Consider the following 18081-nt stretch of genomic DNA (forward strand, 5'->3'; position numbering starts at 1 on the left):
TTCGAAACCCTAACCCTGGTTTTTCATCTGAACTTTGGGACAGCCGTCAAAAATCGTGACCGCTTGGTTGCCCGTGAAACCTTAAACGTTCCTTTGAAAGTCTGAATGATTGGACCTGAGTGGTTCGTAACCCTGACTTTGGATGTGGAGGTTCTTTGCTCGATTCCTGTCCTGGGACTATCTCAGAAATGAAACTCAGTTTGCTAGCCACACTTAAAAATGGGCACACTGCCTGGAAGCTAAACTCACTTTTTAAACCCCACTTAGAAAAGACACAAAGAATTGTTCTGTGAGTGAACTTTAATAGCAAATCAGAGCAACACGCTACCTGCAATAGGTTTGATTTGTACGCGTACGTTAGCAGATTGCGTGGACAGCGGAACACTATAAAAGTGTTCCCCAACACCAATTCAATCAGTTGATAAAGAAGTCGAAAAGTTTGTCCAGCAGCCTCGCAACCCGCTGTCCCATCTTTGCCTCTAACAAGGAGTTGAAGGCAGCAAGTCCATCCGAAGTTGAAATGTCGTCTGGGCAGAGTTCTGTGTACATACAGTAAATGTAAGACATAATATATGGAAATATATACTGCCTGGAACAATGGTGACCAAGTGTCTAAATTAGCTGAGGCTTCTCACCATAGTTTGGGTCTGCCATGAGTGGAGAGGGCATCCGGAGACATTTTGCTTGCATCTTGAGCATCTCCACGTCAGCAGGTGAGACGTTCTGTTGCCTGCCTGGAAATCAAGCGAGCAACCATCAGTGAGGCTACAATCAACCAAGCCACACTCAACCCAATAATTTTCCGTCAAGCGATCCATCAACTACTCACCAGTACTCACCAGTGAGGCTACAATCAACAAAGCCCGTCAACCAACCACCAACGCAACAAAAAATAGGCAATGAACAATCTACTACCCACGAAGTCTATCAACTATCAGATCAAAACTACACAAATATGAACCAAATAACAAATGACCAAAAAAAAAAAAAAAAACACCAAGCAACAATCAACCGAGTAGCAATCAATGATCAACCAAAAAAAAAAAAAAAAAAAGCATCAAACGAGACACCAGATAGCAATTAATAAAGCAACAACTAACCGAGTAACGACAATCCATTCGACAAACAATCGCCCATCCAACAAATCAACCAAACAATCAACCAAGCAAAAACAACTAATCAACCAGCCACCAACCAGGCAAAACTCAACAGGACAACCAATCCAATTAACAGTTGAGCAGAACAAAACTCAACCACGTAAAAAATCCCATCGAGCACCAACCGAGTCAACCAAGTACCCCAACTCTCTCCCAAAGTCAGTCGTAGAAAATACATGAGTTGTGTGTCTTACTGAAAAGCAGGAGGCTCCGAAAAGAGTCTTGGCTGGTTTTGACTTCTTCATAGACCGCCAGACAGTCTGAGCAGTCGCTCTGCAGGTACACTTCCTTCAAATGGAATGGACGCTCTGTCACAAAAAAAACGACACATGTGGAACTCTTGGAAAAACGATAATAGTGGATCCTCCAAAAAAAAAAAAAAAAAAAAAATCTGAGCTTGACTCGCGTCCACTCACCGATCAACATTGTGCTGTTTTCCATGGTCACGTTGTACATCATACCGGAACACTCGCCGAAGCTGGAGAGAGAGAGGGAGAGACCCCGGTAAACAGTTTGTTCTCATTGTGACTTTGTCACAGCTGAGTGCGTTTACATCCTCTGCGTCTGGAAGATGGTTAGCACGTTGCTGAGAGAGGTGGCGCGGATGTCCAACCAGACGCTGCTGAGCAGATGTCCCAGGGATCGACTGCCTGGGAGGTCCGAGCTTCCCCCGATGTACAGCCAGCGCCCCAACATCTGCGTTGTAAGAATAATAATGTATATCATGATTCATGTGTTAGATTTTCCATGATTAGGCTTGTTAGCAACTTTTCTTTTCAGTGTTTTCTTGGATAGTAATTCATGATGCAGACAACTAAACATTAACGTTGTAGTATCACCTCAAAACTGAGCGTTATTGTCTACAAAAGCAAAAAAATGATGATTCAACTTTTGATTTCTGATTCGGCCCGACACATATGTGACGCACTTAAAGTCAATAGTGTCTATTTTCTGTTTCTGACTTTCATTTCAATTGAAATCTGCACAGTACAAAAGGTTGTGGTACACTTATTTTCAAGTTTGTTTGTTTTTTAACATAGATTACGCAACATTTGTACGATGGTGACATTGGTCAATGTGCGTTTCTGGTTTCTTCAGTGGGCCGTTATATGACTGCAACCAGACAAATGTATAATCCCATCAGATGTACACATTCGCATCTGCATTTCAATGGTATTATACATTTTTTTAATAGGAAAAAAAAATTGAAATAGAGGTCAATGAAAAATAATGGCAAGCAATTATTTCGATACACAGTTATATTATTTCGATTCATTCTTGTTAAATAGGGATTAGGTGAAAATAAATACGTTCACAACCTGTTAAAGTGATGACAAACAGAAATTTTTGGACAGATTTTCTGTCCAAAAGAATATCGGAAATCCATTTTGCAGAAGCATGAAGTAGACACTATTTGCTGTAGTAGGCAAGAGTTGTTTTTTTTTTTAAATGTGGTACGCCAGATCATAAGTTTTACACACAAGTTGTATACTAAAATATTTACATGCCACTATTTTTGCATTAATTGATGTGAAATCGATTTTTTTTTTAATGTACAATAATCCAAATATTTGGATATTAAAACTCATTGTGTAATATAATAATATGATGAAGTGATAAAACGAGTTTGCCATGTGTACTAATAAAGTGTTTAAAAGTTAACTGGATTTGAATCAATCGAACCGTTTAATCGCAGGTGAGGCTGCAGATTTGCACTTACTTGCTCATTGCTGATGCTTATCGGCTTCAACAGAATGTCACAGCTCATTGGCGGAGCAGCACGGCCTACGGACAGAAGACCCAACAAAAGAACGGCAACACCACCGCTCTTCATCTTCACATCCGACGGCTCTTTGAAAATGTTTTTGAAGCTTCCAGCTGCGGGCTTTAGTGAAGCCAAGAGAACCAGGCAGATGGGTTTTTGTGTTTGGTGGGGAGGGGGTGAACTTTGACCCATATGAGGAATGGAAGGAATCTCGATCTAATCGGCATTTTACAGAGCAGCTTTGTTGAGGCGATTATCGCCATTAGGTCTAAAAAAAAACCCCAGAGTACCGAGGTGGATAAGTATGGATCAGGTAACAGAGTAGTTTGATAGGTGCCTGCGTTAGCATCACTGCTCAAAACTCCTTCGGTAACACTGTGAGGTTATTTGTGATGTGATGACTAAGTGAAGACTGATTGATGAATTCATCCGCTAATTCCACTTTTAGGACAAAAGGCCTTTGTGGGTTTGTGTTTTAACTGCCCTTCTCTGTTGGCTCTGTTCTCCATGGCCCAGTGCGCAATTTCTGAAAAAAAAAAAAAAAAAAAAAAAAGAAAAGAAAGCTCCGAGCATTTATTTCAATCAATGTATATACGGAACTGGGCATTATATGTGATGGATCGGTCCGTCTATCCGTCACTGACGGACGCCCGTTTGACTGACGGTTGCCAATTGACTGGAAAAAGTTTAAAATAGACGTTTCTATTTGTCTACAAATCTTTAAATGGCATCGCCCCGGCGTGCCTCTCTGAGCTACTCCGCCCTTACGCACCTTCCCGGTGCCTCAGGTCTGGGGACCAGGCTCTACTGGAGGTGCCGAGGACTAAAGCCCGGTTCGCACGGAAGGAAGTCGGCCGACTTCCAAAGAGGGAGAGAAAAGCCACACGTGACTAGAAAAAAAAAAATCACGCGTATTACAGTTATGAACGTACCGTGTGTGGTGTGCAGCCACATGGCAAGATCAACACATCACACACGAACCACATTAATTCAGATATTCTCACGTCAGACGTAAAATGTCGCAAAATCCCTCGAGATGAAAGTGAAGTGAGTGAAAGTTTAGTCGGAATCGGCCGTTTAAATTTAGAGGCGGACCGGCCTATCGTTGTTACTATTTTAGCCCCCCCCCGGAAAATAAGACTAATGACGGACGACGCAAGGGTACCCACACTGCGGACGGATGACGAATAACGGACGCTCAATTTTTTTGTAAAATGCCCAGCTCAACATATATACAGTACATATACACATATATACGAATATATTGTCGCTGTCCTGTGAAAAATACTCATGTCCATTTTTTTTTTCAATTTTCTTATTTTTACGGTGTTTCCGCATTTTCCCCAAAATTGGACATAAGTGTTTTTCACAGGACCGCGATAATATACATATATATATATACACACACATTATATATATATATGTATATATATATATATATATACACACATTTACATACATACATGCACACATATACAGACGTACATATACAAATATATATACACACACACATTTATACATACACATATATGCAATATATACACACACACGTACATATACACTTGTATATATATATATATAAATACAAATTTGTAGAGGCACATTACACTGCTTGTTCAACATTAAGTAGACATTTTTAAAAATGGCATTTAGTTTTGAATTATACAACAAAAAAAACATTGTGATTGCGAGTAAAATATTAAAATGGCATTTTGTCCTTTTAATTTCAACAATTCAAAGGAATTAGCACTACTCCTGCCAGGTATTACATTTCCTGTCTGTTTACATTAAAAGTAAACCGACTGAAAAGTGTTCCCCCCCACTTACGTCTGATTTTATTGACGCTGACATTTTTACTATATCTTTTATGTTCATAGTGATTTTTACTGCCTTTAAGAACAAACAAAGCCGTTCTGCCACATGAAATTCTGCTAATTTACTAAATCATATTCACGTGCAAAAAAAAAAAAAAGAAATTCTTATCTCCAAGTGTGAAACATACCCACCACTAAACGAAAACAAAGGACATTTAATCCAAGGAGACAAGTTATCAAAAAACGTGTTCTTTAATTGAAGTTGACAAACTCTGGAACTAATGGCTGTCTTCATACACAACATGAACCCTCATGACAAACAAAAGAAGAGAAAGGAAACAAGGAGCATGTCGGGAGGACAAAAGGAGGGAGGAGTCTGAGGTGATGAGGTCATCCAGTGGTGGAGAGATGCGAAATGGCTCCGCCTTCCCCGCCTCCTCTGCTGCGTCCACTTTTTCCTAGCAAGCGACGGCAAACAGCAGATTGATCGGGGAATGGAGATTGATGTTTGGAAAAGCGGCAGGATGCATCCGTCACTGTGGCCTCCATTTTTCTCTCTCGTCTTTAGCGGGGTTGAACTAACGGACAGACGGGGGGGGGGGGGGCAGAGGGAGGGAGCGGGAGAAATGGAGAGAAGAAAAACAGAAGGTGGCGTTCACTCCATGGCCTCCTGGTTCTCTTGGTCGGCACCCATGTCCTCGCTGGCCTCTTTGCCCTCCTTGCTCCTCTTGCTCTTCTTGTGTTTGTGCCTCCGGTGGCTGTCTGCCTCTTCACTGTCATGCCTCCTCCTGCTGCTGCTGCTAATGCAGAAAGGTAACCGGCCGGGGTGGAGGTCCAAGTAAGTGCAAAGTTAGCAGCACAGTTGAAGGGTGCAAAAGGTGAGCAGGAGGGGAAAAAAAAGAGATGAGGGGAGAAAAAAAAAAAAAAAAAAAATATCAATAGAGAGAAATGGAGAAAGGACGAGGGAACCAAATGTTGGCGCCATGACGGCAAGGTTGGAAGACGAGACAGTGGGGGGGGAGCGGGATGGGAGGTTTCGGCATACCTGCGAGACGACTTGTGGCGTCCCTCGTCTTTCTCCCGATGCCGCCTCTCCCGGTGTCGGTCTTCCTTCTCGCGGCTCGCCCGCTCACGATGACGGTCTGCGTAACCGCGTTCCTGGTACTCGCGGTAACGGTACCGCTCCTCGTCGCTGCAGCGAGGGAAAGGTGTTGACTCAAGTTGGCAAACATTACACAGGAGGGCCTCAATATTTGCTATGAAGTGCAATCAGCTGAGGTAGACCGGGTTGCTGAACTTGTTTTGAAAGTTATTTTTTTTGTTCTTAAAACACTTTGGTTCTTTGGCTTTCGACTCAGTACTGTTTAGTGTTTGTGTTTACTTTTTTAATGTTAAATTGTTACAACTGTCTGTTTTGATACGTCAGATTATGACTTTGTCAAACTTAGGCTATGTTCACACTGCAGTTCAATTCCATTTTTTTTTTTTTTACCTTCAGGAAACGTTTGAACTCTGTAATTGTAAACTAAGGTGACTGTACCAAATATTTAGTTAGAATTTTCTATTGTATCAAATAATTATTTCATGCAATAAAATGTAAATTATTCACAAATCATAGTAATTTTCTGGACCTTGTTTTTTATTCTGGCTCTCACACTCTCCCAATTTTGTAAATGAGAAAACTTTCCCCCACATTCCATGTTTGCCCCAAATAAAACCTTTTTTTCTTTTCCAGCCTGCTGTCCCTCACAATGGCTCTTCCTACTCCCCGGATGATCAACGAGCATCCTGCCTATAACAAAACTAAACTTCAGGATGTGCCTAGATGAGACCTCCTCTACCTGGTCCATTGGGAAGAATTTACCGTAAAAACAATGCTAGCTTCTGTAAACCTGTCTATGGCCTTTCCAATTGTATGTTAGCATCAAGCTCGCGGACGGTGACGCTGTGTTAAAAATACATGGAATCAACATTTATGGTGAAAAATTAACAACTTGAAACACGAACCCTTTGCCTCTCATTTGGATAACTGTTAAGCATCTGCCGAATTGACCACTGCACATTCGGGGTGGGCACAATAGAAAAAACTGCCGTGGGAAATAATCCAACCAGAAACTGCACAAGAGGCAAAAATACGGACAGCGACAATAAAATACGCAAAACCAAAATAAGGGGCAGGATCTTATGATTCAGCAACATGCTTGCTTTTTTGATGGCCAGATTGATCACCTTTTCTTTGGAGGATATTATGTTGTATTTTAGCATCCTGAATCAATAGGAAAGGTCAAGTTCCTTTGTCAGGAAAAATCCGTAAAAGATGCAGACTTGTTTAAGAGACTGCTGAAAGCTGGAGAAAAATGTTGCGGCGTGTCGCCCGAACTTCCTGGCATATCATTTTCCCCCCAAAATGCATTTAATGTTGTGAAAATGAGACGAGGAGGATTTCCATCTCACCTTGTGTAGCCGATCACTGCGGGGCTGTGATCGCGCTCTCGCTCCCGCTCTCTCTCCCGCTCGTGCGTCCTCTCTCGGGGCCGCTCTCTCTCCTTCTCTCGCTTGTCATCCCGACGGGAGTAGTAGTCCCATGGTTTGGAGTTGTCCATCAACGGGGGCCAGGATGTAGGCACACCTCCAGACATGGGGGGAGGGTAGGCACCTGGAGACAAAGCAGCAGTGGGAAGGTTGAAAGGCTTTACCGCTCATGACAAAACGAACGCTGCAGAAAATGAGATTTCAAGTCGTCTACCTTGAGGGAAGGGATACGGGGGGATAGGGCGTCCGTCGTAACCTCCGCCATGGCTGCGGGGAGAACTTACGTCACTTCTAGCCGTGTATTCTCAAAAATGACAATGAGACAGTGTCAACAAATGTGCTCAACCAAAGGTCAACAAGCAGAGGAACACGCCACCCATATGGCATTCGCTCAGGCACTACAAATGCGACTTGGTGTTGACTGGCTTTGCCAATGGGAAATGGCCGTGAGAGCTTTTTGCATCAGCAAAAATATCACATGCTGTCATAAGTTACCTATCCAAAGTAGGAATGATTGAAGGCGGGGGACCACTAGGCGGAGGCGGAAACCCAGGAGGGGGAACAGTGATGGGCAACCCTGAGAAGGACAAAAAAAAAAAAAAAAAGAAGGTCAGCAGTCTTTCACATGCAGTACGAGAGGCGTCTCAACGGAAATGTAGCTTTGAACTCACGAGGCGGCGGGATGAGCGGGGGTGCCGAGCTGACGTTGGGTGGCGGGGGGAGGAAAGGAGGCGGGGGGATGTTTGGAGGCAGTGGTCCAGGGGGGAAGAAGGTGGGCATCTTCGTGGCGGCGGGATCGTTGTCTGACGTGGAGTGTTCAGAGATCACCTGTACAACCGCCCCCCCCAAAAAAACAGACACAAAGCTTTGTTTTAAGTGTGTGAAGGATACATTGATGTTTCTGTGGCAGATGTGTCTTGAGTACCTGGATGTTATTGCCATCAAGGTTGTGCCTGCGACGCCCTTCAACCCTGCTGATGGTGGCTGTCCCCCCACCAATCACATCGATGGTACCGCTCGTCTTCCTGAGAAAAGAACACAAGCACACAGTCACTCGCCAAGCTCACAGTGTGGTTCCGCTAAACGTGCCGTATTTCATTTTTACAGGCTGCTTTTTTCATCCTTAACACAGCCCCGTCAAAGCACCAGAGTGCAAAAATCATACAACTCTGGCCATTTTCAAAACATCCATTTTGTAGACTACCTCTCCTTTATTAGGGTTGCAAATAAGCTGGAGTCTTTCCCAGCTGGCTCTGGGCGAGAGGCGGGCTACGCCCTGCACTCGTTGCGAGACATTTGCACACGGATAGAGGGGGAAAAAAAAAACATTCACTCTCACATTCATACCTAAGGACAACTGAATCTTCACTTAACCATATATGCACGTTTTTGACACGAGGGAGCCAGAGAAAACCCACACAAGCACTGGGGGGGGGGGGAAATGCAAACTCCACATAGGAAGGACAAAGGTGAGCTTTGAACCCAGAATCTCTACTGTGAGGCAGACGTCCTCATTTTCAAAACATTTGAGCCAAATTGTGAATGTCACCTTGTCTACTTGCAACATGTCAACATTGCATGAGGAGGAGAAAGGGTTCATTCATCTCTCAAAAAAAAACCAAAAACAAAAATAATGGGCACTTTAACACTTATTCATCTGCGTTCAACTACCAAATCAACACACTGAATTTTTTGGGGGTGGTCATTTAAAAAAACAAAAACAAACACCCTTTCTTTTTCATCATTTCCCAATTGGGACAAGGCCTTGCCCACTTACGTATAATAGGACATATCCGGGACAGGCGGGCCAGTCCACTGAGGGGGGGAGATCCTACCAGGGGTAAAGGAAATGAGAGTAACAGACACCAACACACACAGAGGAAGACGTCTTTTTTGAGACGCAATTTTTTTGGATTGTGAACACATCGCTCTCAAGTTTTAATGCATCCGATGTTCACCATTTATGTCTCCCTTTCCCAACTGGAAAACAAAGCAGGGCTTCTACCTTTCTGTTGTCATGGTGACTGACATATATTGAGGGTTAAAGGCATACAGGTTACCTGGGGACCTGACTGGTGACAGACTTGTACAGGCTGACTGGAGAGGGGAAGTCCGATTTGGAAGTGTGAAGGGCAAGACTGGAGATCTCCTTCTCGTTGCCCGTCCTGCCTTGTTGGACCTTGGGAGGAATTTTGGAGCAAACAAAAGACACAAGATGATAACATTGTTTGCATTGTAATGATTCCCTTCTCAAAAAAAAAAAAAAACAATTAAAAGAACGTTGATATAGAAAGAAGCTAAAAAAAAATACTACGTGCTCACTTACGGTGATTTTACTCGTCACAGAGCCTACAGTCGAGACTTCTAGGCCCATGCGCAATCGCTTTTGTTTCTCACAATAAGCCTTCCATGTGTCTTCATTAAAGCCATAGTTGAAGTAGTCGGACAAATCCGCCCCTGCAAACACATGAGAGAACGTCATCCTTTAATAGGTTGCAAAGAATTGAAAATGTTTTCACAACTATTGCAGAAAAAACAAACAGTATGTCAAAGAATCAGCTTAAGGTCAAATGTCAAACTTGACCACTACTATAATGATAACTAATAGGTGCAGATAGTCAATGAAGAAATATAGTATGAAGGCCAAACAATTCGAACTTGACCACGCAGACGGACAAATACATGCAAACGCACCCGGTTTTCTCCATGGCTTCTCCTCAAACGACTCCATATCCGCTTCGAGCACCGGGACGCCGTTAATGTTACCAGGAGCCTCGAGATCAACTCCTTTCACTTTTGTGGTAACTAGAAATAAACAAACCCCAAAAAAAAGTCAAGGCGGTTGAGTATGGCTCTCTGTGAACAATGTTTAGGTTGTTACTGCTTCAGAACAAAGATGTGCCAAGAAGGATACCTTGTCCGTAAGATCTGGAGCCAGGCGTTTTTATGTTGAGATTGACAGGTGGGGCGCCATATGACCTGCAGGAGGAAAAAGAGCAAATAACATGCGTCAAATAGGCACGGCAGTATTTGGACAATGGATTCTAATGACATTTGTGCACGTAAACAGTATTTCAAAAGCATACGTGTATTGTGGAGCCCCGGTTTTAATGTCCCCAATGGTGACGCGGACATCGTCATCGTCGTCATCGCTGTCGCTGTCGCTCTCTGCATCATCGCCTGCAGCGTCCTCAGTGGCCTGTGACTGACAACGTTTTTATTAGAGAAACAGGACAATATTTGATTTATTACAATCACTGTCGCCAATCAACGTGCAAGTTGGCTACCTCGGACGCCACGCCGTTTCCTGTGGCGTGTTCTGCAGCTTCCTCAGACGGGGCCTCAGCAGGAGCACTGTGGATCAAATGAAATTTGCGTTGAAGAGTAATCTGTCATTTTAATACAATACAGTACAATTTTATACGTATAGCGCATTTTCTTGTTCAGAAATTTTGGTCCATCCTTGAATGGCAATTTTTGTGCAAGGGTGTCTTCTCGTGGACATAAAAAGGCCCCTTTTGGAAGTGCACGTCAGGTGTCCGTTACCTGTCAGCAGCAGTTTCTTTGGATTCTTCGTCCTCTTCTTTATTCTCAGTTTCATCTGAAAACAAGGTCATGCCGTGATTACTTCAACCTCGGAGCAATTTACGTCTATGAAAGCATAAATCCACCGCTGACGATTTGATTAAACTGTGGTAAAAACTTGTATTGAAATTCCCCAGTGTCACGCGGCTAAGCTAGCCATAGAAGCGCAGCCTGGCTAGCAGGGCTAAGCTAAATGCCAGCCTCACTGTTTTGCTATATAATGAAAACGTGACTGGTTGGTATTACGCACTCAGTTACCATTCAAATTAACGCCCCTTCCTGGCATAAGGTATTTATGTTAGAGTGCAAAACAGCCCTTTTACCTCCGTAAAGCCATTCTTCCTCCTCGTCTCCAGCGCTAGCATCCGTAGCAGCCGTTTTGTCCGCTTCTTCGGCAACAGACATGTTTGCAAACCTTTAAAGCAGCTTTACTGGCGCGGGGCGGAACAATTCTTCTATGTGGAGGTGCGCGCATAAGATTCCCCCTTTTAGTCAGGACGCAAGTGTATGTGTTGGGGAGGGGGGGATTAATGTTTCATAGATTCATCTCCAACATTGGCGAGCTAGGGGGGGAAACCGGAAGCAATTCAAGGCACGCTCTCTGTAATGGTCAACGACTTGCTGGCTTAGTGTAGGTCAGAAAACACAGTGCCTCTAGCGGCCAATGCGCGTTAAGCTCTACTGTACTTGACCGGTTTGTTAAGCGTGTAATACAGTGGTGCCTTTTTACCTTGACTTACCAGTTTAATTCGTTCCGGGCCACGCTCGTGACTCAGAACGCCCGTATCACAAATTATCTTTCCCAATTTAACTGAAGGGAAATGCCATTCATCCGTTCAAGCCCCCCATGAAAACACCAATAAAAGAAAATGAAATGTGCTTCTTATAATGATAATAATAAAATAATAATAATAATAAATACCAATTTAGCTGTCTTAGTTTTGTTTGACTAAAGCTTCTTAATTTGTCAGAAATTTTCATCTTAAAACAAGCACTTAGCTTCTCCCCCCCCCCCCCCCCCCCCCCGAATTGATCATTATTTAAATTGCTTCTTGTGAAGTTCACTGGCAACTCACAACTCAAGACAAAAAAACCAACCAGCTCATATCTCGAGAAACGTGTCACTCAGGTCGGTAATTCCTACAATGAGGTACCACTGTGGAGTAGTAAAATGCACTTTGTGCAGAATAAACAAAGGTGGCAAAATTACTCACACTCTATACTTCAGTAAAAATACAGATACTTGTGTAAAATAGTTAATAGATTAAACTGGTACGGTACTTAAACAAAAGATTTAAAAGTACAGAATCTGAATTGTACAAACAGACCAAAAATTGAAACCCTGAACCTCAATACTGTAAGGCAGACGTGCTGTCTGGAAATGTCATTAATTATATTTTTACCTCCTCAAATTAAATATGTAATTAAGGTAATGTAAAGTAATGACTTTTATTTTTGTAATTCATTTAATATCTTTATTTATGCGTTTGAATATTCTCTTTTCATCCGTCTTTTGTGAGTTTATGCAGCAACCTTTAGTCTTGTCAACAATAAAGTGGTCTCACGTGTTTGATGTTGTGGGTTCTGTTGTGCACCAGAAGTCGTCTCAGTAATGCAACACGCATTGTAAAAGCATTTATGGCTTGTGACCAGTTAAGAGGGGCCACTTTAGCATGTTACTAATTGACAGTGGAAATCTGTGGATTCTCTCACTCTCTCGTCCCCCCCCCCAACACTTTAGCTATTAGCACCTCTTTGCTGTGGTGATTATTTTGCACACAGTTACCATTCCCACATGTTTTAATGTGCTGCTTTCTGAGATGATATACGCAAAGACAACTTTGTCACACAGTGGTTATAGCGTGCCACATCGGAATAAACTTAGCAGTGAAACTCGGTGTGCATCTCAGTGACACACACAATGAACGAGGGAGGGGCAAGGAAGGTCGCCCAGCTAAACTGATCAGTGCTCAAATTACATTTATTTCATTCTCTTTGTCTCTCCACTCTCATCCGTCAATCTTTGCAGTTTTTTTTCTTCTCATTTGCGCTTCCCTTTTTGTTCTCATCCCTATTTTTGTGCTTTCCCCCTTTCCCCCCATACTTCTCGACTCCCATGTAAATATACTGCACAGTATGAAGCATTTAAGAACCGCAAACAAATGAAGCGAATGCAAGGTTTATGATTGATGCGCGGTCATTTAGAAGGGAGGAATAGGCAGAAAACAAAATGATGACACTCCCCAATCTAATGATCCTCAACGAAACATTATACTGTCGTGCAAACAGCAGATGTGAGAATATGATATATGGGCTCACTGGACACCACATTAGGTACACCGACGCAATCTAATGGGAAATGTATTAGTAGTCCTGCTGTTTAGAATAATAACTCTCACAAATGAAAATATTTAACTTTACATAACATTTTTGTTTTATTTCACAAAATTCCACTTTTTTTTTGGTTCAACACTTACATGAAATGTATGTGTGTTAAGTTAAATATTGATTGACAAAAACATAAAACATGACCACAAGTCAATCAATCAATACAAAATCTGTGGGAAAACAAACTTTGGGATGGACATGAAATGCAACTATGGGAGATGAAATTATATGTAAATACTGAGCAGAAAACTGCCATGTTTTCTCAGAATTGTTGCTATTGATGCTACCATTGACATTTTACTGGATTTGAAATGCATGTGAAGGGGCTTGATTTATAATAGCCGATCCCTTCTACAACTGTCTACAACTTGTAAACGAACCAACCGCATCATAACATACAAGATCTAGTCTGTGGATTTAAAAAAGTGTATTCAAGTAATAATGCTGATTAGTTTGTCTCAATTGTTTTGATTCAACAATATTTTTCATCGGGCATACTGAGAACCGTGTCTAATATTTTGGTTACACTTTAACAATCGAGTCAAAATATCATATCAGCATTTCTACATAGTTGATTTTGTGTAGTGGTGGCAATGATCTAAAATCTACCTGTAAGCATAAAGGAAATGTAAGCCGAAGAGGTAAGAGAAACCAAACCCTAGTTCGAAAAACACCAACAACGGTCAAATTTGTCAATATTATTTTTCCAATAAAACACTACATCACTTTCTTCCTCTCTCTTTTCCTTCCCCATCTTTGCATTCCTTTCCCCTTCCTCTCCTTCACCGCCTGCCCGCATCCCTCTCGCTCGCTTTACGCCGGATTAGGGCGCTTTACAGCCAAGTCGATGCTAATCATGTTTATCCTGACCGGGGACGATCACAGGGCTATCAATATAATTATACACGCTGATAATAGCTTACTGAGATACGCGCAGGCCTGCCTGGCATGTTGTCAATCCACATCATCTCCCTGGATTACGCATACGGTTGGCTCAACGCTGTGGTTTTAACATGGCAGTTTCTCTTTTTGTTTTGCACTATAAAGATCCATCTGTTGAGCTGTGATTAGCGCCAGCTTGTTTCCTGCTGGAAATGCGGGTAGAAAAATGAACATCCAACTACTTCAACCAGACCATATGTTTATACAACAATTTGAACCTGTGAATATTTCGACTTTGCTTGCGTTGTACATCCAACAACCTTGTTCCAAAGTTTCGCTCCATATACCGATACACAAAAACTTTTGCGAACAGTTCTAAATTTAGGTAATGTAAAATTTCCGTATTCTCTTAAACGATGTTAAATCTTCTCTCATATTATGAATTGTTGTTGTAGATTGGTTGGTAGTCACTTTTGAGATGCTTTACATAGAAGTATTACAAGGTCATATAATTTAAGCAATTTTGACTTAATAAACAGACCATGAGTGTGATCAGGAAATCCAATTTATGAATAATCGGCACTACCCATATCTGTAAGATTACTAAAGGATTCATTGTGCATTGGTTAAGTGTTCCCCCACACACTTCGACAAAGTAAGTGAAGTATAGTAGGACCAATTCGCAATATAGCGTATGAAGTGCATTTTCATCAAGGCAATGTTTCAGTTAATTCGTAATTGAGAAGCTTCTGGAGATTTTTGTTTTTATGTCTGACGTGGGCATTCCATGTCAACTTGTTGTCAATTATAACCCCGAATTAAAAAAAAAAAAAAATCTTATTTACATTTTCAAGAGAGATAGATGGATACATAATGCCCCTGGCAAAAATTATGTTATCACCAGTCTCAGAGGATGTTCATTCACTTGTTTACATTTGTAAAAAAAAAAAAAAGAAGCAGACCACCGACATGAGACAAAAGTAATTTAAAATGGAAACTGTCTGGATTTAAGAAACACTAAAAGAAATCAAGAATAAAATTGGGGGGCAGTGCCCTCGAAGCCCCAACCCCCCCCTTGCTCCACCAGTACCTGCGACACTGCTGATTTCATATTTCCTACCGGGGGTGTAGAAACTATCTGTTCAAGGTCAAATTGTTGCCAACACAAAAATCATTTGTGGTGTCATGCATGGCGGCAGAAGTTATGTGCAACTTGAGTGGCAGAATATTTCAGCAAAATTTGAATTGCTTGTTTCACAACCTCAGGCAACATTCTACTGGCCAGTGCACAGCAACAGTGTACCGTAGTTTTTTTTTGTTTGTTTTTTTGACCTGGTGCTCCTCTTTGTCCAGTCTATTGTGGGTCATAAAAGGGGCATAAAACACCACAATTCAACCATAAAGTGACTCTTAACAACCACAGGGTCCGGAACGGCACAGAAAAGACAGCAACATCCTACTGTATCCAAGCAGGGGAAGATGGAGGGATCAAGTTCAGATGGAAGAGCATTGGATTGCATCGTAATAAAAGCTTGGCTAGTCAGTGAAACATAAAACCATGAGGTATGATTTTTTTTTTTTTTTAATGTGTGTGTGTGTGTGTGTTTTTCTGGCAGACTCCACGTGGCCGCCCGAGGGTGTGAACTCCATTTGTAGGTGATTGAGTTAGTGTGTGTGTCGTATAGGGAGAAGAAATGAGAGACAGAGGAGAGAGGAAGGTGAAAGGCAGCGAGAGAGACAGAGTGGGGTCGGGCATCAGGAGCGGAATGTTTGCCGTGACGTAATCTAATCGAAGTGGCTATTCTTCTAGTATAAAACCTCTGCTGTCCTCCACGAGGTTGCCGTTCTCATCTGTCTAAAAGCGCTGAGTGACTCATACACACACGCGCGCGCGCGCTAAGTCAGGGTGACTCAGCCCAGAGACGTTCACCTCACTTATGAATAATGAAATAGGCGCAGGCAAATAAACAGCTCGAGTGACATGTGAACTCAGTGGAAATGGATGCATGTGGACGGTGCTAATGAAGAATAACATGCGGTGTCATCCTGACGGAGACATGCTCAGCTCAGGTGTATCGTACTTTAACACCTTTTCCTTTGTTCGGAAGCACATCAGTCAGCAGGTGCCGTCCAGCTGGACAATGACGAGGGTTTAGTAGCAACCATGATGTAAAATAGGTTCTATCAATAATAAGACTATAATTCATAGTGATGAAAAAGGCTCGGTGGCAGAATCCTATCAGGTTTTGGTTTTGTGATACTGTGTGCAAGCACACATCTAGAAACTTGCTGAGCGCAGTTGTTGTTATGTAAATTAGCCCCACTGTGATGTAACAGGGAGTGCAGAATGGCTCACTCACAGACACATTTTGAGAAATAGGCAGATAAAAGATTTAAAGCGGAAGTGAACCAACAAAAATTCTTTGCAATAATATGTTCCATGCGACTTCTCCAGCGTAAACATGGCATTCTGATTAATATTGCGATCGTGGAATATGAGTAAAATGCACCCGTTTTTGGCCATCTCTGGGGCGGCCATTTTGTCACTTGCTGTCGACCGAAAATGACATCACAATTACTCAGGGTTCAAGTAATGACCAATCACAGCTCACCTGTTTTCAGAAGCTGAGTCATGATTGGTCATTAGCTGAGCCCTGAGCATCTGTGATGTCATTTTCGACAGAAGTGCCAAAATGGCTGCCCCCCAAGATCGCTAGAAACGGATGGATTTTGCTGCTTAACTCATTTTCCACAAACAGAATGCCTTGTTTCAACTAGTGGACTTGCATAGAACATATTCTTCAAAAAATATATTTGGGTTGACTTCCGCTTTAAGATTCTAGGTGGACAGGGACTCCAGAGACCCAACCTTTTGTATACAAGATGTTAAAAAGTCAATCCATCCATCCATTTTCTAACATGTTCTTGCTAGGTTAGCCGGTGAGTTGTAGCCTATACCAGCTGACTTTATGCAAGAGGCAGAGTCTGACCAGTCAAAATTCAAGTCAGTTGTAATAAGTGTTTGGTATAAACTGTTACAATTCTAAATACTTTGTAAGCAATCCTACTGCTTTCCTTTTGAATACTTCTCAAGCACACCAAAAAAAAAACCATCATCAACTAAATATAGACCTAATCTCAAGCATCATTTTCAAAAAAACTTTCCCTGAGCATTTTAGTGTCTGCCAAGCACGGCAAATAACTGAAGAGTTGGATTAGCATTGACGCTAACGCTAACGCAAGATGACAAGTGTGTCACCTGGGTTATCCAGGGTCACCGTGGCAATGACAGGTAAAGCTTCTCCAAAATTGTCCACTTTGACCTTGTTGACCCCTTGTACTAGCCCCGTTCCCCTTGTGGAAGATTATATGACCATAATCCCATTGTTGCCCTGCCCACATCAAACTGTCCATTTGGCAGAAGTACTGTGGGAGGAAAAAAAAAGGGTGTTATCTCAGCAATGGAGCGGATACATAAAGAGAATTTAGTCGATCCACTTCATTAAACTGGGTTGAGTTGTTTCGCAGAAAACAAGATAACGCCCTTATGAGAAGACTTTGTGGCCACAAACATGAAATATGTCAACGTAGTGGCCACAAAAGCAATGATGTATTTTTTGTTTGTGTTTGTGTGCTTTTTAGAATCCTCTTTTGATCTCAAAAAGACACAAACAGCCATGGGGCGATGCATTGAGAAATTCATCATGTGCATACGAAAAAAAAAACCCAACCCACAACAGTCCCACTGTCCACTCACATGTTTCTCACGAGCAACCTTAGGATAAAGTGCCTGTTTCATGCCGGCGCTGGGAGGCTCGGCATATCAATAAAACCTCATTTGGCCCAAGAGACTGATGTTAGCTTTGTGATTAACACGCAACAAGAGGCTCCACATGCCTTTGGCGTCTCGCGGCAAATTAATCTCACGTCTTGCAGCGAACACTCATGACAATATGTG

General features: G+C 42.2%; 2 protein-coding genes across 6 annotated transcripts; both read right to left on the bottom strand.

Moving 5' to 3' along the window:
* Nucleotides 1–282: 282 nt before the first annotated feature.
* On the bottom strand, nt 283–3086 carry LOC147146347 (uncharacterized). The gene is made up of 6 exons (XM_086033720.1): nt 2878–3086; nt 1711–1853; nt 1574–1635; nt 1352–1465; nt 636–734; nt 283–539 (listed from the first exon to the last, which is right to left on the bottom strand). Exons 1-6 carry the CDS (start codon nt 2989–2991, stop codon nt 415–417), a joined length of 657 nt encoding a protein of 218 aa, XP_085889846.1. The 5' UTR covers nt 2992–3086; the 3' UTR covers nt 283–414.
* Nucleotides 3087–4969: 1883 nt separating this feature from the next.
* fip1l1b (FIP1 like 1b (S. cerevisiae)) lies at nt 4970–11702 on the bottom strand. 5 transcript variants are annotated; one of them, XM_086034504.1, is made up of 16 exons: nt 11177–11702; nt 10815–10869; nt 10556–10622; nt 10355–10467; nt 10183–10247; nt 9963–10073; nt 9595–9725; nt 9329–9447; nt 9046–9099; nt 8194–8293; nt 7940–8096; nt 7764–7845; nt 7483–7535; nt 7191–7392; nt 5782–5928; nt 4970–5533 (listed from the first exon to the last, which is right to left on the bottom strand). In XM_086034504.1, exons 1-16 carry the CDS (start codon nt 11256–11258, stop codon nt 5392–5394), a joined length of 1680 nt encoding a protein of 559 aa, XP_085890630.1. In that variant the 5' UTR covers nt 11259–11702; the 3' UTR covers nt 4970–5391. The 5 variants fall into 5 exon arrangements, with proteins under 5 accessions (XP_085890630.1, XP_085890628.1, XP_085890627.1 ...); XM_086034502.1 differs by having other exon boundaries at nt 4970–5536; nt 11177–11694; XM_086034501.1 differs by having other exon boundaries at nt 10355–10473; nt 11177–11692.
* Between the last annotated feature and the right edge of the window lie 6379 nt (nt 11703–18081).

This window comes from Filicampus tigris, chromosome 6 (genome assembly GCF_054856515.1).
Source record: "Filicampus tigris isolate MCC_2025a chromosome 6, RoL_Ftig_1.0, whole genome shotgun sequence".
In the NCBI taxonomy this organism is placed as follows: Eukaryota; Metazoa; Chordata; class Actinopteri; order Syngnathiformes; family Syngnathidae; genus Filicampus; species Filicampus tigris.

Coding starts and splice junctions, on each gene's coding strand:
- fip1l1b (XM_086034499.1), bottom strand. CDS start 11,258: ATGTCTGTTGCCGAAGAAGCGGACAAAACGGCTGCTACGGATGCTAGC. Junction 10,870..11,176: donor GGAAGAATGGCTTTACGGAG/GTAAAAGGGCTG, acceptor CCTTGTTTTCAG/ATGAAACTGAGAATAAAGAA. Junction 5,929..7,190: donor GCAGTGATCGGCTACACAAG/GTGAGATGGAAA, acceptor CCCTCGCTGCAG/CGACGAGGAGCGGTACCGTT.
- LOC147146347 (XM_086033720.1), bottom strand. CDS start 2,991: ATGAAGAGCGGTGGTGTTGCCGTTCTTTTGTTGGGTCTTCTGTCCGTA. Junction 1,854..2,877: donor TAAGCATCAGCAATGAGCAA/GTAAGTGCAAAT, acceptor CTTACAACGCAG/ATGTTGGGGCGCTGGCTGTA. Junction 735..1,351: donor TCGGAGCCTCCTGCTTTTCA/GTAAGACACACA, acceptor CTTGATTTCCAG/GCAGGCAACAGAACGTCTCA.